Here is an 18,808-nt window from a genome sequence, read left to right on the forward strand (position 1 = left end):
CTGTATGTTGGCCAGAACAACAAATAGAACTAGCGGCATACTTAAATGGCCGGCCTACTTCAACAACTACAGGGAAAATAAAAAAACAGAAATTGAACAACAACAACAACAACAACAACAATAACAACAAAAAATAAAAAAAAAATAAAAAATAAAAAATAAAAATACTTGTCAAGGCAGAAAAGAAACAAAATCTACATTGAATTTCATTTTAACATTTACATTTACTTTTTGACCTTTTGTATTACTCTTACACCTTCTTTTTTTTTTGCTTTTTGCTTTCGGCTTGAATAACACTACAGTTTCCAAAGCTTTCCATATCACTCGTTTAAGCAACAAATAGACACTTGATTTATTTTCTTCCTTTGTATCAAACAATACAAACAAACAACATCAAAGAAAGAACGACAGCAGTCTCTAAAACATATTAAATTAACATAAAAATGGCCACATTCGTTAAAGTATCAACATTCTTAGCAATCATTGCTTCCTTGCAACAACTTGCAGTGGCTACTCCGCCAGCTTGTCTCTTGGCCTGTGTTGCACAAGTCAACAAAAACAACGACGAATCATGTTCTGGTCTCAACAGCTTGTCTTGTATCTGCTCAAACGAGTCCGATGATATTTTGAAATGTTTGGATGACATTTGTCCAAATGGCGATGCTGACACCGCAAAGAAAGCTTTTGAAAGCTCTTGTGACGGCTATGCTGATGTTGAGCAGTCCTCATCTGCTGAAGAAAGCTCAAGTACTGAAGCACCATCATCTACTGAAACCGAATCCTCGGCTGAGGCATCTTCCACAGAAGAATCATCTGCTGCTCCATCGTCTTCATCATCAGCACAGGAAACCTCTGAAGCTGCACCATCATCAGCACAAGAAACCTCTGAAGCTGCACCATCATCAGCACAAGAAACCTCTGAAGCTGCACCATCATCAGCACAAGAAACCTCTGAAGCTGCACCATCATCAACACAAGAAACCTCGGAGGCTGCACCATCATCCACTTTGGCTACTTCCTCAGTTGCCCAGGAGACTTCTTCTACAGTTGCAACCGAGTCTTCATCAGCACCAGGTGTTGCCACTCAAACTGACGAGTCTGGTGCGAACAAGTTGGGTATGGGTGCATTGGTTGGTTTGATTGGTGCTGCTTTGTTATAAGCTTTTCTATTGTGATTCCCCCCTCCCTCTTTTAAGCCTGGCAAAAGTTAAAATTTATCAACTAGCGACAATGCCGCTAACTGTTTATCGCCATTCCCGTTTTGCATTTTTCAATTTTATCGTTTTAGTTTCAAGTACAATTTATAAATGTATATTTATATATTACAAAATAAGTGTTTTTGTTGATTGTTTTTAATATTATTTTTTTATTTTTGTTTTCAAATTAGAAAAGTGAAAATAGAAGGACCGATTGATTAGCACTAGTTTATCGCACTTGACTCAACCATGTACCATAAGATTCTTTCTCTACTTTGTATAATCGTTTTGTGCGGTCAGTCGGTTGGGGCCTCTCAAGCCCATTGAATCTTTTACAATTTCATACTTAGTCTCAGAGAAACTGTCCCAATCAAGTCGACAAATTACAAGCCTTGTTGATGTTTAGTGACCATAAACATATAGAAACACAGCCAAAGCACATTACCACGATCCTATAGTCAACTCTGCCTATTGATGAAGAAAGGAAGGAAGGAAGGAAGAAAGGAAGGAAGGAAGGAAGGAAGGAAGGAAGGAAGGAAGGAAGGAAGGAAGGAAGGAAGGAAGGAAGGAAGGAAGGAAGGAAGGAAGGAAGGAAGGGATGAATGAACCTAAATGTTAGTTTCGGCCACTAGCACCATTGAGTGAAGTGCTCGCATATTAGCAAGTGAATGTTTTTGTATGAACCGGTAAAGTTCTTACGCCAGGAACTCTAAAATTTGTATCTATATTAATACTCTAATAAAAAAAAGAAATCTAAAGAAACAAGTCTATATTCTCCCTTGTATGACCTGAAATAATGTACCTTGTACTTGAATAAAAAAATTTTTTTTTGCCATGTTCAAATCACTTAAGCTTCCTTGTCAATCACCAACCGGCCATTACACCATACTTTTACGCAATTTCTGTCGTCACCACTAAACACCCATTTTCCCAATAAATTCAAAACCTTTTGCCTCCTTGTCTGATCCTCGTCAGCACCACCGTCAAAAGGTAATTGCCAGTTGAAAACATCAGTGTTGGAGTTGGGTACTCCCAAGTCAATCAACTGAGCATCAAACCGTTTACCCACAGCAAATGTTCCCACGGTGTCTTTTAACCCCACAGCTTTCGCACCACCCAAAGTAGACATGAACAATCCATCGGAAATGGATAATTTGCAGTTTTCATTAGATTGTTGTACATCTTTCGTATCTTTCATGGATAAATGGTGACTTACCAATATCGCATGCTTGACGATTTGCAAAATACTCGTGTCAAACCCACCACTGACATCGGTACCTAAAGACACATTTATCTTGTCCTCGTACAAGTACTTACGTACCGGTGCCTCGCCACTTGAAATGAACGAATTCGAGGTTGGGCAATGCGAAATAGAACATTTTTGACCGGCAACCAAGTCACACTCCTTTTGCGATAAATGTATTGCATGAGCAAGAATTGTACGCAGGTTGAGCAAATTGTACTTGTTGTAAACCTGGGAATAACTTTCAGATTCAGGAAATAGTTGCTTGACAAGCTCAATTTCTTGCTTGTTCTCACTTATGTGTGTTTGAATCGGCAAATCTTGTTCATTACTCAACCTTCCTAAGTAGCGTAACATTTTCTTAGAGCACAGCGGAGCAAATCTTGGCGTCACTATAGGTTTGACGAGTGTCTCACCAGGTGGGTTCACCATTTGACAATGAGAAATAATTTTTTGCATTGACTCCTCACACTCACTCAAACTCTCTTCATATGTTGGGTAAGACTTGTTATGATCCATGCATACCTTGCCTACAAACCCACGCTGGCCATGTTGAAGAAGTAAATCAGCAAACAAGTTTGTAGTCTCGGGGTCAATCGTAGTGAAATACGAGGCACATGTTGTACCATTACTCAAAGTACGGTCGATGATTTTCGAGTAGACCAACTTGGCAATCTCAATTTTTTTCTCCAGGTCATCTGTAGAATCCAGAGGCACTCCAAACTTCAGCTCAACTGCAAATGTGTAAGTTGTTAACCAATCAAGCAACGGTGTGTCCAAGCCAATACCAATATTGGGAAATTGAGAGGCATGGATATGCGTGTCAATAAACCCAGGGAAAAAAAACTTGGTTAGATCCCTTGAGTTGTCAACAAATTCAATAGCCTCTAAGCTGCTAATGTTTGATGTTGGGTTGTATTGGGATTTGAAAAACTCAACTGGTGATTGCGGGCCATTATTAGACTCAAAGTTTTTGTATATGAAATCAATTTCACCAAAAGTATTCACACCAACTAAAGTATTAAAATTAATCTCTAGCTCCGATAATCTGGGCGTGTGTATGAATGTACCATAGTACAACGTATATGTTATGGGAGATGTTGCTTTAGCAGTGGAAGAGTAAGGCGTGGTAGTTGTTTTAGTGTTTTTAGAAGACAAAGACAATGTTGCTGATGTTAAAGTGGAGATAGGCATCGCTTGAGTTGGATAATCTTGTTGAAAACGTGTCATATCTATGAAATAAAAACAAAAATAGTAGAAACCGGAACTTCCTTTATCTTATATAGATATTTATATAAGTTATTGTCGGTAAATTCATATATATGTGAATTGCAAATTAAATAAAGGCTATCACAATATCCAACCCTGAATTTCGTTTTTCTTCATTTGTTCTATATTATTATCATCATCATTATTATTAATAATATTATTATTATTATTATCACTCTTTGTATTTTCTTGAACCTGGGGTACTTATCTCGCGCTCTTGCGCAGTTAGAACTTTTTCTGCGTTTTTTTTTTTTGTTTTTCTGATTATACTTTGTATTTACTGATCTTGTCCTGATAACAAGATAATTAAACTCTTGTTCCGACGGAACATTTATGTAGCAAGTTTTAACCTTGGAGTGGCCGTCTTTGTTACAACAGAACGATGAAAATGGCAAATATCATATATATCATCCTTTAGCGAATATAAAAACAGGTGCAACCATTTTTTATATGGCTAAGATGAGTTGACTTGGTAATTTGTTTTTTAATGTTTTCTCCGTCGGAACAAATGGCGTTGAACGTCGGTAGGGAGAAGTTTGCACCACCGAAACTAATTTAATTCGTCAATTGAGAAACCAGAGAAAAAAAAAAAGGAAGAAAGCAAAGGAAAAGCGAATAACAAACAAAATATAGAGCACAGATTAAAATGAGAGAATAACAAGAAAGAAGAGCTTACAAGATTTAACTAAAATGAAAAATGCAAGAAAAAAAAAGAAAAAAAGAAAAAAAGGAAGAAAGAAAAAGAAAAATGGTAAACAATGTGGATGAAAGTTGTTGAAACGGCAGCTACTTTCAAAGCACAAGAGTTTCGAAACAGGTTGTTCTGTAAAATCCACAAACTGTTAATCATAGAGTAAAATGTCGTAGTTTGTAATCCAGTCTATTAATTCAGAATTCAAGCTTTCATGATATCTTCAACAGTTTTACCCTTGAACACATTCTAAAGATTCTTTTTTTTTCTTTCTTTTTGCAACCACTCGTCTGTCAACCAATCTTGTCCTATATCTTAGAGCTGGTGTAGGTATCAAATCAAGGCAAAAAAAAAAATTGTTGTCGGTTAAACTTTGTACCGTGTGAAAGACCGATTTGTAATCTGAAGCCTTATACACATGGTAGCATAGACAGAAAATTACTAATTTGCTTAAGTAATTTCCACTTACCATAGTTATTACGTAAGCAATTATATGTCAGCAATAGTGTAAGCAAAAACAGGCTTATGTAATCAGTAGAACTATAGGAGACACCGGGCTTCTGTGGGGAAGAATGTGTGCAAGGGAGAGGGGGAGGATGGAGGAAAGAAGGGGACGATTTAGGCTAAGCACAGTAACCACAGTTTTGCCTACCCAAATGTAAGTTGTAAGTTGATTTGTAGTAACAGTTGCAATGTAAAGTGGTCAAATTTGTAATGCACGGAAAAGCCACCATTTACTTCCAAGATGACAAAAACCATAACCACAACTGCAACCACCACAGTTTTGAGGATCGCTGCTTCTTCCTCTTAAATATATAAAAACCGCTCTTGTTCCTCTATCCTACTACTAGAACATTAATTTAAGTTTTCATATTAGCAACAACAACAACAACAACCACAAATATTTTTTAAAGTCTTTGAATATTTTCATAGCACCCTACTCGCCACGTATAGCAACTCAAATTCAATCTATTACAAATGTCTAAAGTTTCAATCGCAGTTATTGGTCTTCACGGTTTCATCGGAAAACACGTTCTTGCAGCAATCAACTCAGGCAAATTTGATGACAAGATCCAATTCCCTGTCAAAGCCATTACTCGTAAAGATGATTCCAAATCAACGGACAAGATCCAATACGTTCATGCACCCGAACTTTCTGATCCAAAGCTTGCTACTGAGCTCAAGGGAACCGATGTGTTAATTGAGTTAACTACACCTGCGCCAGATGTATTTAGCAATGTTGAAAAATTGATTGAGGCCATCAAGCCCAAACTCTTTATTCCCTCACAATTTGGTACTGATATTCCCCAGGTTGATACTTATGCGCCAGGGTTCCTTACTTTAAAAAGTCAACACTCAGAAAACGTTCGTAAATTGGGTGTCAAGGTTGTCGACATTATCACCTCATTGTTTGCTGCCCCTGGCGCTTTCTTATACGAATGGGTCGGTGCAGTGGGTGTTACAGAGCAAGGTGTCAACGTCATTGGTGACATTAATCAAAAGTTACACATTTCCAAGTTGGAAGATGTCGGGAATGCAGTCTTGGCAGTGGCTACGTTCCAACCAATCAAGGATTTGCCAGATGTCGTCCATGTTGCCAGTGACACCGTTACAGTAAAAGAAATCATTGACAGATATAGTGCTTCAAAGGGTAAGGACTTGAAAGTGATTAGTGAAATTAGTGCAGAAGAAGGTAAAAAGCAATTTGTTGATAAATTAAACGCTGGTTTTAACCCCAAAGATTTTTTCTTTTACTTGCAAGTAATCGTTGCACAAGGTTTGGACAAGGGATTGTACTTTAGCAAGTTGGATAATGAATTGCTTAATCCCAACGAATCGATTTGGAAATGGGGTGAGTTTTAGAATACCTATATAGCCTAGGCGACACTTTAATGTGCAATTTCCCATTAATAAACATTGTGATTTGATATATATATATATATATACAGGCGTGTGTATGTATATATGTATGTATATTTATTTGTATATGTATATATGTATATTTATTTGTATATGTATATATGTATATTTATTTGTATATGTATATATGTATATATCAATACTATGAATTAATTGTAAGGCACAGAGAACGGAATTTGGCCAATCAATACTTTCATAATAAATAGAAATGCACTTTCTCATTAAATGTGGTATGCATCTGTATTTTGGTTTATAGCTTTCATTGGTCATAATCGAGCCTGATTATAAGCCACGACTCTCATTTAATCTAAAGTTTTATTTATGCTCTTATAGTCAAAAGAAATCTTGCATTCTTAATTGAATCTTTATTCGCGAAACATCTATCATCTCTAATTAATGATTCATTGAGTCAACCAAACTCTTTAACACCAACCTTTCATCGGAGCAGTTCTGCAGATTATTGGTAGGCGTGTCAGAGCCACATTTCTCATCAGTGTCAGCAGCACCACATGAAGAAAATGCAGCAGTGTTGTCACCTCCATTTGACAATTGGTCATGCACTAACGCCTTTCTTCTGTGCAATAACTGCTCACGAACTTGTTGTTGTGCTTGTTGGTGTACTGGATTGGCATCTGCTAAAGAGTCCAGTTTCTGCTGATTATTCTTACCCCAAATAACTTGTTTTTGTTTTAGGTTCTGTTGCAGTTGTTGCTTGAGCTCACTGAAGTTTTTAGAATAATTCTCCATCCTTGACGAAAGCATATTTTGAGAATTCAAGTTGGGTTGAATATAAGGCTGTTGTTCTTGTTGCTGCAGTTGTTGCCGTTGCTGCAGTTGTTGCCGTTGCTGCAGTTGTTGCTGTTGCTGCAGTTGTTGCCTCGATTGTAGCTGGGCCCATTGGTGCCCTGGGTATAGTATTTGGTGAGAGTTAGTTCCATAATTAGGATGTTGTTGTTGCATACTTTTTCTCCTTTCTAAATCAAACCCGAATGTGTTTTGCATAAGCTGTTGTTGACTCTTGTGGTTCTGCTGCTGATGTTGTTGATGATTCCAATTGGCTTGTACAAACAGTTTATCGTGTTTATTTGCATTTGCTTGTGTTTGGGAATGTACTTGTACTTGTACTTGTTCTGTTGCGTTTCCCTTGCAAAATCCCATTTCCGACTCTGAACCAGTAGCAGCCAAAGGGCTGCTGGAGAGTCTGACATTTGCTGCTGCTGCTGATGCCATGGTTGTCTGATATGGAATACCGATAACTGCACACATCCATATTCTTGTCTTGTAAATTCTAAACAACTCTCGCACAAGATCTCTAAAATCGATCCGCTTAGAGGTAGAGTAATAGAAGATCAACTTTTTGCGATCAAACTGGTACTCAGCATCAATCAACTTCATCTGTAATAAATCTTGAGTTGTTGGTGAGATGGGTGCACCGCTCATAAGACAACCGCTGGTGGAATTTGCAATCTTGGCCAAACACAATCTACATGCCTTTTCTTCGTCTTGCTTCTTGTTCAAGATTTGAAAAATCTCATTAGGTTGAGCCAACCCAACAATTGATTTGGGAAATTGTAAAGTTGGTGGTGCAATGGATGCACTTTGCAGATGTGAGAGGAATGAAGGAGTTTGTTGTTGTGATTGGTTCTGCGATTGGTTCTGTGATTGGTTCTGCGACTGGTTTTGGGATTGGTTTCGTGGTTCGTGACTAGTAGTCCTTGGTGTCACCAATTCTTCAAAAACATTATTCTCCACATGTTCATTCAATGCAGCTTGTTGTTCTTGAAATTGTAATAACTTCAACAATCTTGCTTCGTCGATGGAAACATTCATCTTAAAAACCTTCCCCAAATCGCGTCCACGATCAGCTTCAACAATCACCAAGTCTCCCAATTTAATATTCAACAAGTTGGCACCTCCATCAGGCATTACTGTTTGCAAGTAAAACACATCAATTCGTCCGGCTTTGAACCCAACCAAGACCAACTGAAAGTTTCGCAACGAAGATTCAATAGGAAATTTCGGCAACTGATATGCCTCGCTCAAAAATTTTTCATCATCAAAAAAACGATCATTGAGTAGTTGCATGGTAACTTTCACACGTTCGTGCGGGTCCTGTTCAAAGTATTCATCAACTAACTTTGCAGTGCTTACATCACCAAGAGAAGAATTTGGATTTGGATTTGGATTTGGACTTGAGTTTGGGTTTGGGTTTGGATTTGCTGAGAGATACTCATTCTGATTCAAAACACCACCAATATTGCTCCCTCTACCCATAAACATACCGTCAGCATAGGAATGTCTTCTCAGGTCGCCAAAGACATCTGGAGGAGACGCATATATCTCATTGGTTACCGGTTCATAAACTTTTATGGGCGCCGAACTAATAGCCGCGTTGGCGCCAGCAACACCAGATACCGTATTTTCTGCAACCTTGGGAGGAGGCGTGAACCCACCAAATGATGCAGAACGGTGTCCAAACGGAGAAGATAAGGAGGAGTACGTTCCATGTTTTGACAAAATCTTACTGGAAGGGGTTGGTGGTATTGTAGAAGAAGATGATAAAACAGGGCCCCCATACGGCATTGGACAATAATTTTTCTGCGGAAGAGTAGAGGAATCAAAAGATGGACGCCCTGAAAATAAAAACTGTTGCTCTTTTTGATAATGATGATTAAGATGTTGTTGTTGTTGTTGTTGTTGTTGAATTTGATTAGGCTTTTGAATTGGTGCCTGTTGCTTCTTGTTGGTAGTAGAAGCCCATAATTGATTCGCAGCCTGTGCTGTATCAACAGTATTGCTCATTTTGGGAGACGTCCATAATGTACCTAAATCAAACGAGTACCCCCTTTGGTGTTGTTGTTGGTTTTGAAGTGCTGACATTGCTGGAGGCGGTGCATGCAGTACGTGAAGTGGTGGCTGTGGTGGTGCCAATGGTAGAGGGCCGGTCGCACTTGGAGGATCAATTGCTTCTCTATTTGGAGATATAGCTGCTGTGTTGACATTCCAAAGTTGGCTATTTTGTTGGAGCGATGAAGAATTAGGTACTCTCAGTTGTTGTTGTTGTTGTTGTTGTTGCTGCTGCTGTTGTTGCTGTTGGTGATAATGATGATGATGATGATGTAATGCGGGAGATGCTAATTTATAGTCAAAATCTAAATTGTTTGCACTGTACCGTCTATTTGGCTGTGCATTCATGTTTGAAATATTTTCAGCAAGAGCATTGCGCAGATCATTCGGACTTGGAGTGGTGGATGTCGAGTGATTATTGGAGATGTAATTGGCGTAGTTGACATGGTATTGCTGCAAAAGGTGATTGCGATTATCCTGAGTTTGGTTGTGGTTGTGAGCAAAATCCACACCCTCGCTAGCAGGCGCTTGCACTTGCGATTGTACTTCTGCTTCTGCTTCTTCTTGTACATGCGGATGTGAGTGCGCGTCCGTGGAAGAGCTCTCCATGGTTTTGGTACTAAAATCGTATGCCATCATCTTATTCCTCTCTAGTTGAATACACCCCACTTACTAGTTTAATTGATTGGGCACAAAAATGGGTTTCAAAGTTTGCTGTTGTAATTGAACCTGTCTAGTTTTTTTTTATTTTTTTATTTTTTTTAATGTCTTGCACTTGTTGACTTGTCTAATTGTGCCAGTAACGTAGATATATGTGTTGCTCACCCCCCCCTTATAAGGTGGTGTGAGTTAAATATCGTAAATATGTAAAAGAAAAGAACTCGGAATGTGGTGCGCTCTTTGCAGCTGGCGCAATCAAGAAAGTTCTTATTATCTGTTGTTCCTTGATATATACAATCCCTTGTCGAACGCCTTAAGTATTCTTTTGGAAACTCCAAAATCTGAGTTCAAACCTCAATCTATACTTTCCTTCTCAAGAAAGCACCGTAAATATATTTGGCGCTAATTAAACAAACGGAAGGACAAAAATTAAAAAAAAAAAATAATAAAAAATAAAGACAAAAAATAAAAAATAAAAAATGAAAAATATTAATTCAAACGTAAAGGCAAACGTAAACAATTGTTATGCTTTGCAAAGTTGGGTGGACCTTCGTGGATTTGAATTTTTCAGCAAATTATAGAAATCAATCTTTGATACAAAATGAAAGGAATCAAAAATATCAAACAAAATAGCTGGAAAAATAGTTTAAAAAAATGAAGAAAATCGATAATCAAAATATGCACTTTTTAATGAGTGCAGCTTCGTTTTGTTTTTCTTTTAAGATGAAAAGTTTGCCAACAATTGGTGGGTTCGTTTGGTATGGTGTTTTGGTCTGTATCTTTTTTCTCTTTGATTTTTTTTTCTTCTTCTTATTTTTGTTGTTTTTGCTTTAATCGAACAAGTCCAAATTTACAATGCAGTTGACTTTGTTGTGACTGTAAGCTTTGATCTATAAGTAATGTGGATTGATAGTGGTATTCTTCTCACTTGCAACTCTAATTAGAAAACAATCAGATCTAATGAATTAAAAGGTGGTGGAGCTCGAGGACGCTCTTTGTTCTGATTCCAAAGAATGTCTGATAATATTTTCACTTGCAAATGACGCGTATTCAGATGTACTTTTTAATATTGATCGAATTGAATCTCTTCGCTAAACAAAGGTGTTGGATCTGTTACTCTTTTAATATAACAACTTCAAAATAGAAAACTAGCTAAAGGAAAAAAAAATGAATTCTTATGAGGAGGGAGGTCTGAATAAACTTTTGGATTCTATGTGGTCTTTATGATTTATCTGGCTTGATAGAGACTAAAAATGTGTCTAAAGCACAAATGGTAACTTTTATCTGAATTCGTCTCTTCTATTAATGCACCTGCTAATGAAGAATCAATATTCAGGAGTCAAAACCAAAAAGGCAAAACAAAATGAAAATTTTTTTCAATAGAACCGGACCCATTCTGCATCCTGACAAATATCCATATATATATATACATGTGTGTGTGTGTATGTGTCCTTTTAAAGGGAATAATAAAAAACTAAAGTCATTATTGGAAAATTTATTGGTGATTTTTACACTTGCTGAAGGAGTTTTTGAATTATTATCAATGCAAATTCATGTTGGTTGATCCAAATACAAGGAATGATGTTGGTGTACAACAAGGAAAATATAAACAAATATTATTTTCTCTTTTAATTGTTTATAAATATATATATTTTTTTTTTGATTTTTTTTTTTCTGTTTTTTGGGCCCAGTAGAGAAGAGGATGATAGAAAGGGTCGGGTGGTTTTATTTGAGATATTTCTTTAAGAGTGAAGAAGTTATATGAGGAATATTAAATTGAGGGGAGAAAATCAATGGGAAGTGGGAAATGAGAGCAAATGTCGCGGTAAGATCGATTCGATCTGGGCCCAAAAAGCAAAGTTTTGATTCTTAGTATAATATTTTTATTACAAAGCACTGTAGGAGTATATTTAATTACGATACTTCTCCGGTCCTCACCCTGGATTTATTTGCCCATGGGCAGTTACATCTACTATCCCCTTTATTTCTAATTGTTGGCTTCTTGGTTGTTGGTTCTTGGTTCTAGTTTTGTTGATATGTTAATTTGTTGATATGTTAATTTGTTGATATGTTAATTTGTTGATTTGTTGACATATTTCAAACAGCCCCAGCGATGTCTTGTTGCGTGTGTGCATGGGGTTCGTGCAGTGGTGAAAAAAAAAAGCAACGTTTAGGTGCAAAGTGGGAAAGAGTAGGAGCGAGAACAATATTAGCGTGTGCGGGTGCGTGTGCGTGTGCGTGTGAGTGTGGCCAAAAAAACTGGCCATGTAAATTAATGCTTGCTGCTTGAATAGAAAAGGAGGGACTTGGAGTAAATTCTCAAACGTAACGAAACATATACTGTGTAGTATGTGTAGTTGGCTACGGATAGTAGTGGCAATAACAATGGCAACAGAAATATAACAGCAGCAATAGACATCGGTAAAGTTGCAATGTAGATGATGATAGGGAAAGAAGGCGGGAGGGGGAGGTGCGAATAGCAGGAACAGTAGAAGCATAGCTAAACCTTTTACTTTCCTTCCAGTTCTCAGCTATTGTGTTCTATTATGGAGTGTCATCCATATACATGTATTAATATGTTATATATATATATATATATATATATTTCTTTGCTGCAAAATCATGCTAAAAATTGGTCAATACTTTAGCTTCAGAGCACAATCCAAATAAGGAATGTCCAGAACTTGCGCACAAATCTTTCTTTCTTTCTCTCTTCTCTCTTCTCTCTTCCCTCTTCTCTCTTCTCTCTTCCCTCTTCTCTCTTCTCTCTTCTCTCTCTTCTCTTTTTTCTATTTTTTCATCTTGAAAGTATAGTAGTATTTTCCATTGGTTGAGCTGTTAGTGGGTGAGTGTACTACTGTCAAAAAATAAAAAACAAAACAGGTTATAGATATGGTTCTCTCATAATGGACTCTATCCAGTGGAAATTTCCGCCTCCTTCCTCCAAGCGTACTCCACGTCAATTCTTACAAGCATCTGTATACTAATAAATTTAGTTCTCCCTTATATATAGAGTGAAGTATATTCAATGCTTAATGATGCAGCAATCTCCCAAAATGATTTAAATGCTTTTTAAAACACTGTGGTTTACTTTAGAAGAGATTTCATCTTTTCTTTTCTTTGAATTTTTTTTTTTCTTGTTTGGCTGACTAATTCTGTCTAGACCTGCTTATATACATTGATGTTACTTTCAAACCGACTTTTACATTGTATGTTTTGCAGTTACGAAAGAAGCTAGAAAGGGAGTAGCGAATGGAAAAAGTTGTTTAGGAAAGCAGTACTGAATAGAGAAAGGACAACAAAGGGCAAGAAGAACAAGGATAATCCAAACTGTACAAATCACCACTGTTCCGTTCTTTGAATACATTCACATGCAGTTTTAGCTAACACATATTTTACTCAAGAGAGGTGCACTCAAGATACGCAAGTAGGAAAATATTGGTGAAAAGACTTAAAAGCAAAAAATAAAAAAAAACACCAAAGACAACAACAAAGAACACTTTTACTCAACTCTTATAGTACTATATTACCAATCTTGTTATATAGTTTTCCTTTTCCTTTTCCTTTTCCTTTTTCTTATATTTTGGATCGACGATTCCTCTGCGAATGAGTGTTGTTTGTATTTAAATTGAATTTTCAAATGGATTTTTTCATTTCTTCAACAATGTGCAGAAGGTGGTATTCAAGGAAGAAAACTAGATACAAGAAACTGCAAGAACCCCCCCCCCCCCCCCCCCCCCCAAAAAAAAAAAAACCGAAACAGAACCAAACAGAACCAAACAGAACCAAACAGAACTAAACAGAACTAAACAAGGCAGGACCAAAAGCAAGCAAGAAAAAATACAACAGGATCTGCAATGTAGACATACCGTGTCCAATTCGTTCTTTTTTTTCTTCTTTTTTGCCACTTTGTTTATCTTCCTTACACACTACATTCTTTGATGCCTATTGTTGCATCGTACAATTTCCAAACAAAAAAATTAAAAACAAAGACCAAGAAAACCCCCCAAAAAAATGGTGAGTTGAGTGTTTGCTAGTTTTTGCCTAGAGGTTTAAGAGATTGATCGACGGAATTCCTATGAAATAAAACGAGTCTCTGCATATTTGCATATATACAAAATATCTCCAATGATTGTGTGCTCTTGGAATTTCATCTCGCATGAGGCAAGATGAAACTCCAATAAAAAGATGGTTTCTGGTTTGTTCTTTTCTTCCTCTTTCTTTCCTTTTTCTTTCTATTTTCAATTTCCTTTTCATCTGGTTTTGAGTTTGGTAGTGTTGTTGTATAAGTGAGTATATTGTTGCGAATTTAGTTACTTTAGCCTAAATCTATTGTACTTATGGCGCAAACAATCAACTCATTAAAAATACATCTTTTTACGGAGCTTCTTTAAGCCTACAAACACAAGATTTTCTTTGTTAATGCTAATTGTTCTCTTCATTTCAAATTCTATCATAGTTGAAACAAAACAAATATTGACAAAGTTCGTATTCTATTCCGGTATCTGAATTTTTAGCTGTATGGACACGCCTTATGGGTTTTATTATTATTATTATTATTGTTGTTATTGTTGTTATTTCATTCTTCATTTTACTTCAATTTTTTCAATTTTCACATTTTAGGTATCACTTGAAGAGGATTGCATGTATTTTAAAAAGGTTTAGAAATGTATAGAAATCCCCTCCTCTCCCCTCCCTTTCCCCCAATGTCGGGAATATCGCGGCGATAGGCAAAAGAAGAATCAGGTGCAGACATAGATGATGCACATGGAAACTACCAGTTTCAAGATGATTACCAAACTGGGAGAAGAACTAAGAGCTTTGTTGAAAAAGTTGATAAATAACTGCACAGGGTTAAACATGCTTTACCTCTTAAGTTTCTATACCTTTTTCAATTTCTTTTATCTTTTATCTTTTATCTTTTTCATTTTTTCTCTCTATACTGTATTCATAAGTACTTTTAGATTATGCCAGTCTGCGTTAATTGGCTGGACCTTGCCTGTAGCTTGCCTGTAGCTTGCCTTCCCTTGTATTCCTCCGGCTCTTCTCCACTTTACTGGTTTAGAGCCCTTTGTAAAAGCTTTGAGAATTTTGTAAGGAGCACATAGAGCTAAAAGCTATAGAAAAAATAAAAAAAAGAAAAAAGAAAAAGATAGATAGAAACAGAGATGGAGAGAGAAACAAACCAAATGAAAACCAGAATCTCACTATCTACAAACCATGCTTTGTAATTACGGAAATGGTTATCAAGACCTCGCTCTCCCCCAAATCCCCGCTCAATTTTTCCAAACAACATCAAACAACTTGAAACTCTTTTCTTCTTTTTTTTTTTTCTTTCTTTCTTTCTTTCTTTTTTGCTTTGTGGGCAAAAAAAGTGTTATACCCACATACATACATATCTATGTATATCTGTATATTTGTACCAATGGCAAAGTAAAAAGGATCGCCATCGCAGATTTCATATTTAAGAGCATTTCAACATTGCAAGCGTCTCGTAGATTCTCTTTTGTTTACGCTGGAGGAATGTTTAGTACGTTTTAATTTTGTATTCCATATAGATACGAACAAGTAGTCAAAGCCAAGGGGGCTATGTTTTTACTTTAGCATCATCATAGTTCTTTATCTTTTGCTTTATAATTTTAATCTGCTGCAACGTTGATTCCTCCTTTCAAAATTCATTCCATGGATGTAGCACAGACACCACAATTTACTAAACTTTAGCACCTTCTTTTTTTTTTTTTTTTGTATTTATTCATCCTTTTAGGCTTTAGTCTATAGAACACGCACCAACAAACAACAATACCACAATAACAATACCACAATAATAAAGCAAGGCAAAGCAAAGCAAAGCCACGCCCTTACGTCACCTTCCCAAAATAATCTATGTATATATAAAGCTATAGTCATCGCGAGGCGAGGGCACAAAACCATATACACATTATATACACACAAAACAATAAAACTTTTACTTGATATACCTGAGGCAGTTCAACTTTCAATTTCAATTTCAGTTTCAATTTCAGTTTCTCTCTTCATTTATCTTTTTCTTTATTCTTCCATCTAAAAAAAAAGGAAAAGAGGGAAACAGGGGAAGAGGGAAAGTGGGAAAGAGGGAAAGAGATGAATAGACAAGGGCTCATACTTAATAATTGCAATTTGCTTGTTTTTTTTTTGCTTTAATTGATGAAGGACCACCCTTCTTAATGATTATTTTTTGGTGCCGTAGCATCATGGGAATCCGGGCTCATCAACAAAACTCTTTTTCAAGTTCTTGTTCAGATCTTTTGCACGAGCCCCCCCTTTTTTTTGGCATATTTTTATAGTTGGAATTGTTCAAGATACTGTAATTCTGGAATTTTCAAACCGACAAAGTTTAGAACGTCAGCGATGAGCTTAAAGCCGAAAGCTAAGAAGAACATCACCGTAAAAGATGATTGGTCTCTCTCTTTAATTCATCAATGCATCACAAAAAGGAGTGGAATTGCCAGAAAAAAGAAAAAAAGAAATTTTTGCCATTCCATGTGCTGCCAGTGAAATAAAAAGGCAAAAAGAGTAAACGTTTCAAGTCATTGTACCATTTATTTTAATCAAAAGTTCGTAAAAAGTGTGTTTGGTGACAAGTTATGGGTTGGGGGTGAATTGAAGAGGAAAGGGAGGCCAAAGGAGTACGAGAGAGTCTTATTGCGATGAAACGAACTAAAAAGCTCTATAAACAATAGGTTCTTTTCATTTCCATTTTTGCTCTGCTCTGCTAATTGTTTTTCTATATTTTTATTGTTTTTGTAACTACTTGTAGTACGCACTTGCCCAATTTAGTTTTATAAAAAATTCTCTCTATACTTATAAGACACAGGGTTGACGAAACAGGGTTTTTTAGTCAGCAAGGCGGGATTTACTTACCCAATTGCGACAATCTGCAGCAGAACCAAAAAAAAACACACACCCCAACCAACCAATTAACCAACCAACCAAGCAAGCAAACAGATAAAAAGAGAAAAAGACAAGGTGAAGAGGTTTATCTCAATATAATGCAAAAGTTGTGCGCAGAACAAACCTTTTACTACCAACTACTGTCAAATTGATGGACTAATAACCATTTGCAATAACCAGTTTAATTAGTGCCGATCTTATAATTGCAATCCTTCAAAAGAACTTCTCTTGCTTTACATAAACTATTTTAAAAGTTTTCGGGGAAGTGGCCGATGATTGTCGTATCTATCAAAATTGATGCGTGACATATATTTCAGTCAAATCCTTTTAACTGAAGCTTTGCAATGGTGGCATACTTCCGGAAAATTACACCACCATGGCATGGGCGTATATGCACACTATACAAATATGAGATTGAAATATAGTTCTGAACTAGTGCTTACCTCACAATAAAGTTTTTTCAGCACCAAAATCAAATGCCATTCCTGTTCCACTTGCTCTTCTACATCTTTTTTTTTTTAGAGGAGGAAAAGAAAAAAAAAAGACAACAACAAATAACTTGAGTTAGAATGAACAGAAATAGAAGACGGAAGAAAAAAGTACGGAAACAGAGACTTGTTACACCGCCCCTTTCCTCTTTCCTCTATTTCTTTTGTTTTTTATTCTCCCAGACAAGTAGCTGATGCTGCTATTTGATTTCGTTACACAAGATATTTGTAGGAAATTCCGTGTTTGTGACCAAGAAATAAAAAAAAAATGAAAATGTGGATTGCACATCAGATACAAGGCAAAGAATAGAAGTATTTGGTGCACTAGAAGAACAATACAGCTCGTACAAGATGGAAGGTAAAGTTAATCTAGTTGAGCAATTCCGAAAGATAAGTATAAGCAAACGTTTAAAATTGCTATTGCAATCAACAACACATTTTACTATAATGCGAGTGTGTTTCTTTTTTTGCAGCTTCTCTAATTTGTGAACAAATTTTGACAAAAGCATACTTATGTGTAGATATATATGTATATACATATATGAACATGATGTTCTACATTGAAAAACAAACTCCTTCTTTTGGCAAAACCATAACAATCAACATCCTTCAGCACATTTTCCACTAAAATGAATAGAAGCGTTAGATAGCTTGCATCTTTGTATAACAAGACACGGGTTAACAGAAAAAAAAAAGGGAGACAACCAATCATTTAAAGTATCGCGTAGATTTATAAAATAAGGCTTTTGTATTTATCTTTTTTTGTTTTTATTGTGGTCTCGGATTTTCAAATCAACTTCTATAAGCTTTTGAGAAGAAGATGTGTTGAGAAGGTGAGTAAGGGTGAGTAAGAGGAAAGGAGGCAGTGGACGGGAGGTGCAAGAAGAAGCGATATACTCACCATAGCGCGAATATGTCGTAACCAAAAATACAATTCTCGGAAAAGATTATAATAAGATTTTTTTTCCATCGAATAATCCCAAGTGCTGCCCATTGCCTAATATCACTTGGCTTGTATTTGATGCACAGGATTGCCCTATTCATCCTGCAGAAACGATTACGTCGCTTCATGTGCTTTCTCGCCCGCAGTTTGGAAAGATTGTGCTTTCGAACTCACGCTTCCTCCTCTTACACTTTAAGTAAGTATAGGAGATTTCTATTCCAGATTGTCTTTTTGGTTGATTGATCATCTAAGATTGATTTATCATTCAATCGTACAACTATCGAATTTGGCCCAAACAAAAAAAAAAAAAAAACAACAAAAAATTTGAAAATCAAAGCGTTGACCAACCAACCAATCAGACAAACTACCCAATTTGTTCTCTTTATTCACTCAACACACGGAATCAAAGCAAAACTTTCATAAATATTGGCACAAACGCGACAAAACAGAATCAACCTGTTGTTGTTAATTGTATCACCCATTCCTCCTACATGCTTTGTGCCTTCAAATTTCCTACCGCGTTGTTGTTTATAGATTTCTAGATTCTCCATGCAAAGTCTTGCCCTTTGTTTATTGTGTACCCTCCCCCCCACTCTGTTGTTATTGAACAATCACGACCCA

At 36.5% G+C, this 18,808-nt stretch overlaps 4 protein-coding genes across 4 annotated transcripts; 2 read left to right on the forward strand and 2 right to left on the reverse strand. All coding sequences in view use genetic code 12, as the record gives it.

Annotated features, from left to right (window-relative positions):
• Window positions 1–443: 443 nt before the first annotated feature.
• Window positions 444–1,160, forward strand: SSR1 (SWI/SNF and RSC complex subunit Ssr1; the record flags this gene model as incomplete). The annotated part of the gene is made up of 1 exon (XM_001523254.2): window positions 444–1,160. One exon carries the CDS (start codon window positions 444–446, stop codon window positions 1,158–1,160), a length of 717 nt encoding a protein of 238 aa, XP_001523304.2.
• Window positions 1,161–2,043: 883 nt separating this feature from the next.
• On the reverse strand, window positions 2,044–3,633 carry PVL30_005069 (uncharacterized protein; the record flags this gene model as incomplete). Its single annotated transcript, XM_001523255.2, has 1 exon — window positions 2,044–3,633. One exon carries the CDS (start codon window positions 3,631–3,633, stop codon window positions 2,044–2,046), a length of 1,590 nt encoding a protein of 529 aa, XP_001523305.2.
• Window positions 3,634–5,377: 1,744 nt separating this feature from the next.
• On the forward strand, window positions 5,378–6,262 carry PVL30_005070 (uncharacterized protein; the record flags this gene model as incomplete). Its single annotated transcript, XM_001523256.1, has 1 exon — window positions 5,378–6,262. One exon carries the CDS (start codon window positions 5,378–5,380, stop codon window positions 6,260–6,262), a length of 885 nt encoding a protein of 294 aa, XP_001523306.1.
• Window positions 6,263–6,712: 450 nt separating this feature from the next.
• On the reverse strand, window positions 6,713–9,775 carry PVL30_005071 (uncharacterized protein; the record flags this gene model as incomplete). The annotated part of the gene is made up of 1 exon (XM_001523257.2): window positions 6,713–9,775. The coding sequence occupies one exon, from the start codon at window positions 9,773–9,775 to the stop codon at window positions 6,713–6,715; it is 3,063 nt and encodes a 1,020-aa protein (XP_001523307.2).
• Between the last annotated feature and the right edge of the window lie 9,033 nt (window positions 9,776–18,808).

This window comes from Lodderomyces elongisporus, chromosome 7 (assembly GCF_030384665.1).
Source record: "Lodderomyces elongisporus chromosome 7, complete sequence".
NCBI lineage: Eukaryota > Fungi > Ascomycota > Pichiomycetes > Serinales > Debaryomycetaceae > Lodderomyces > Lodderomyces elongisporus.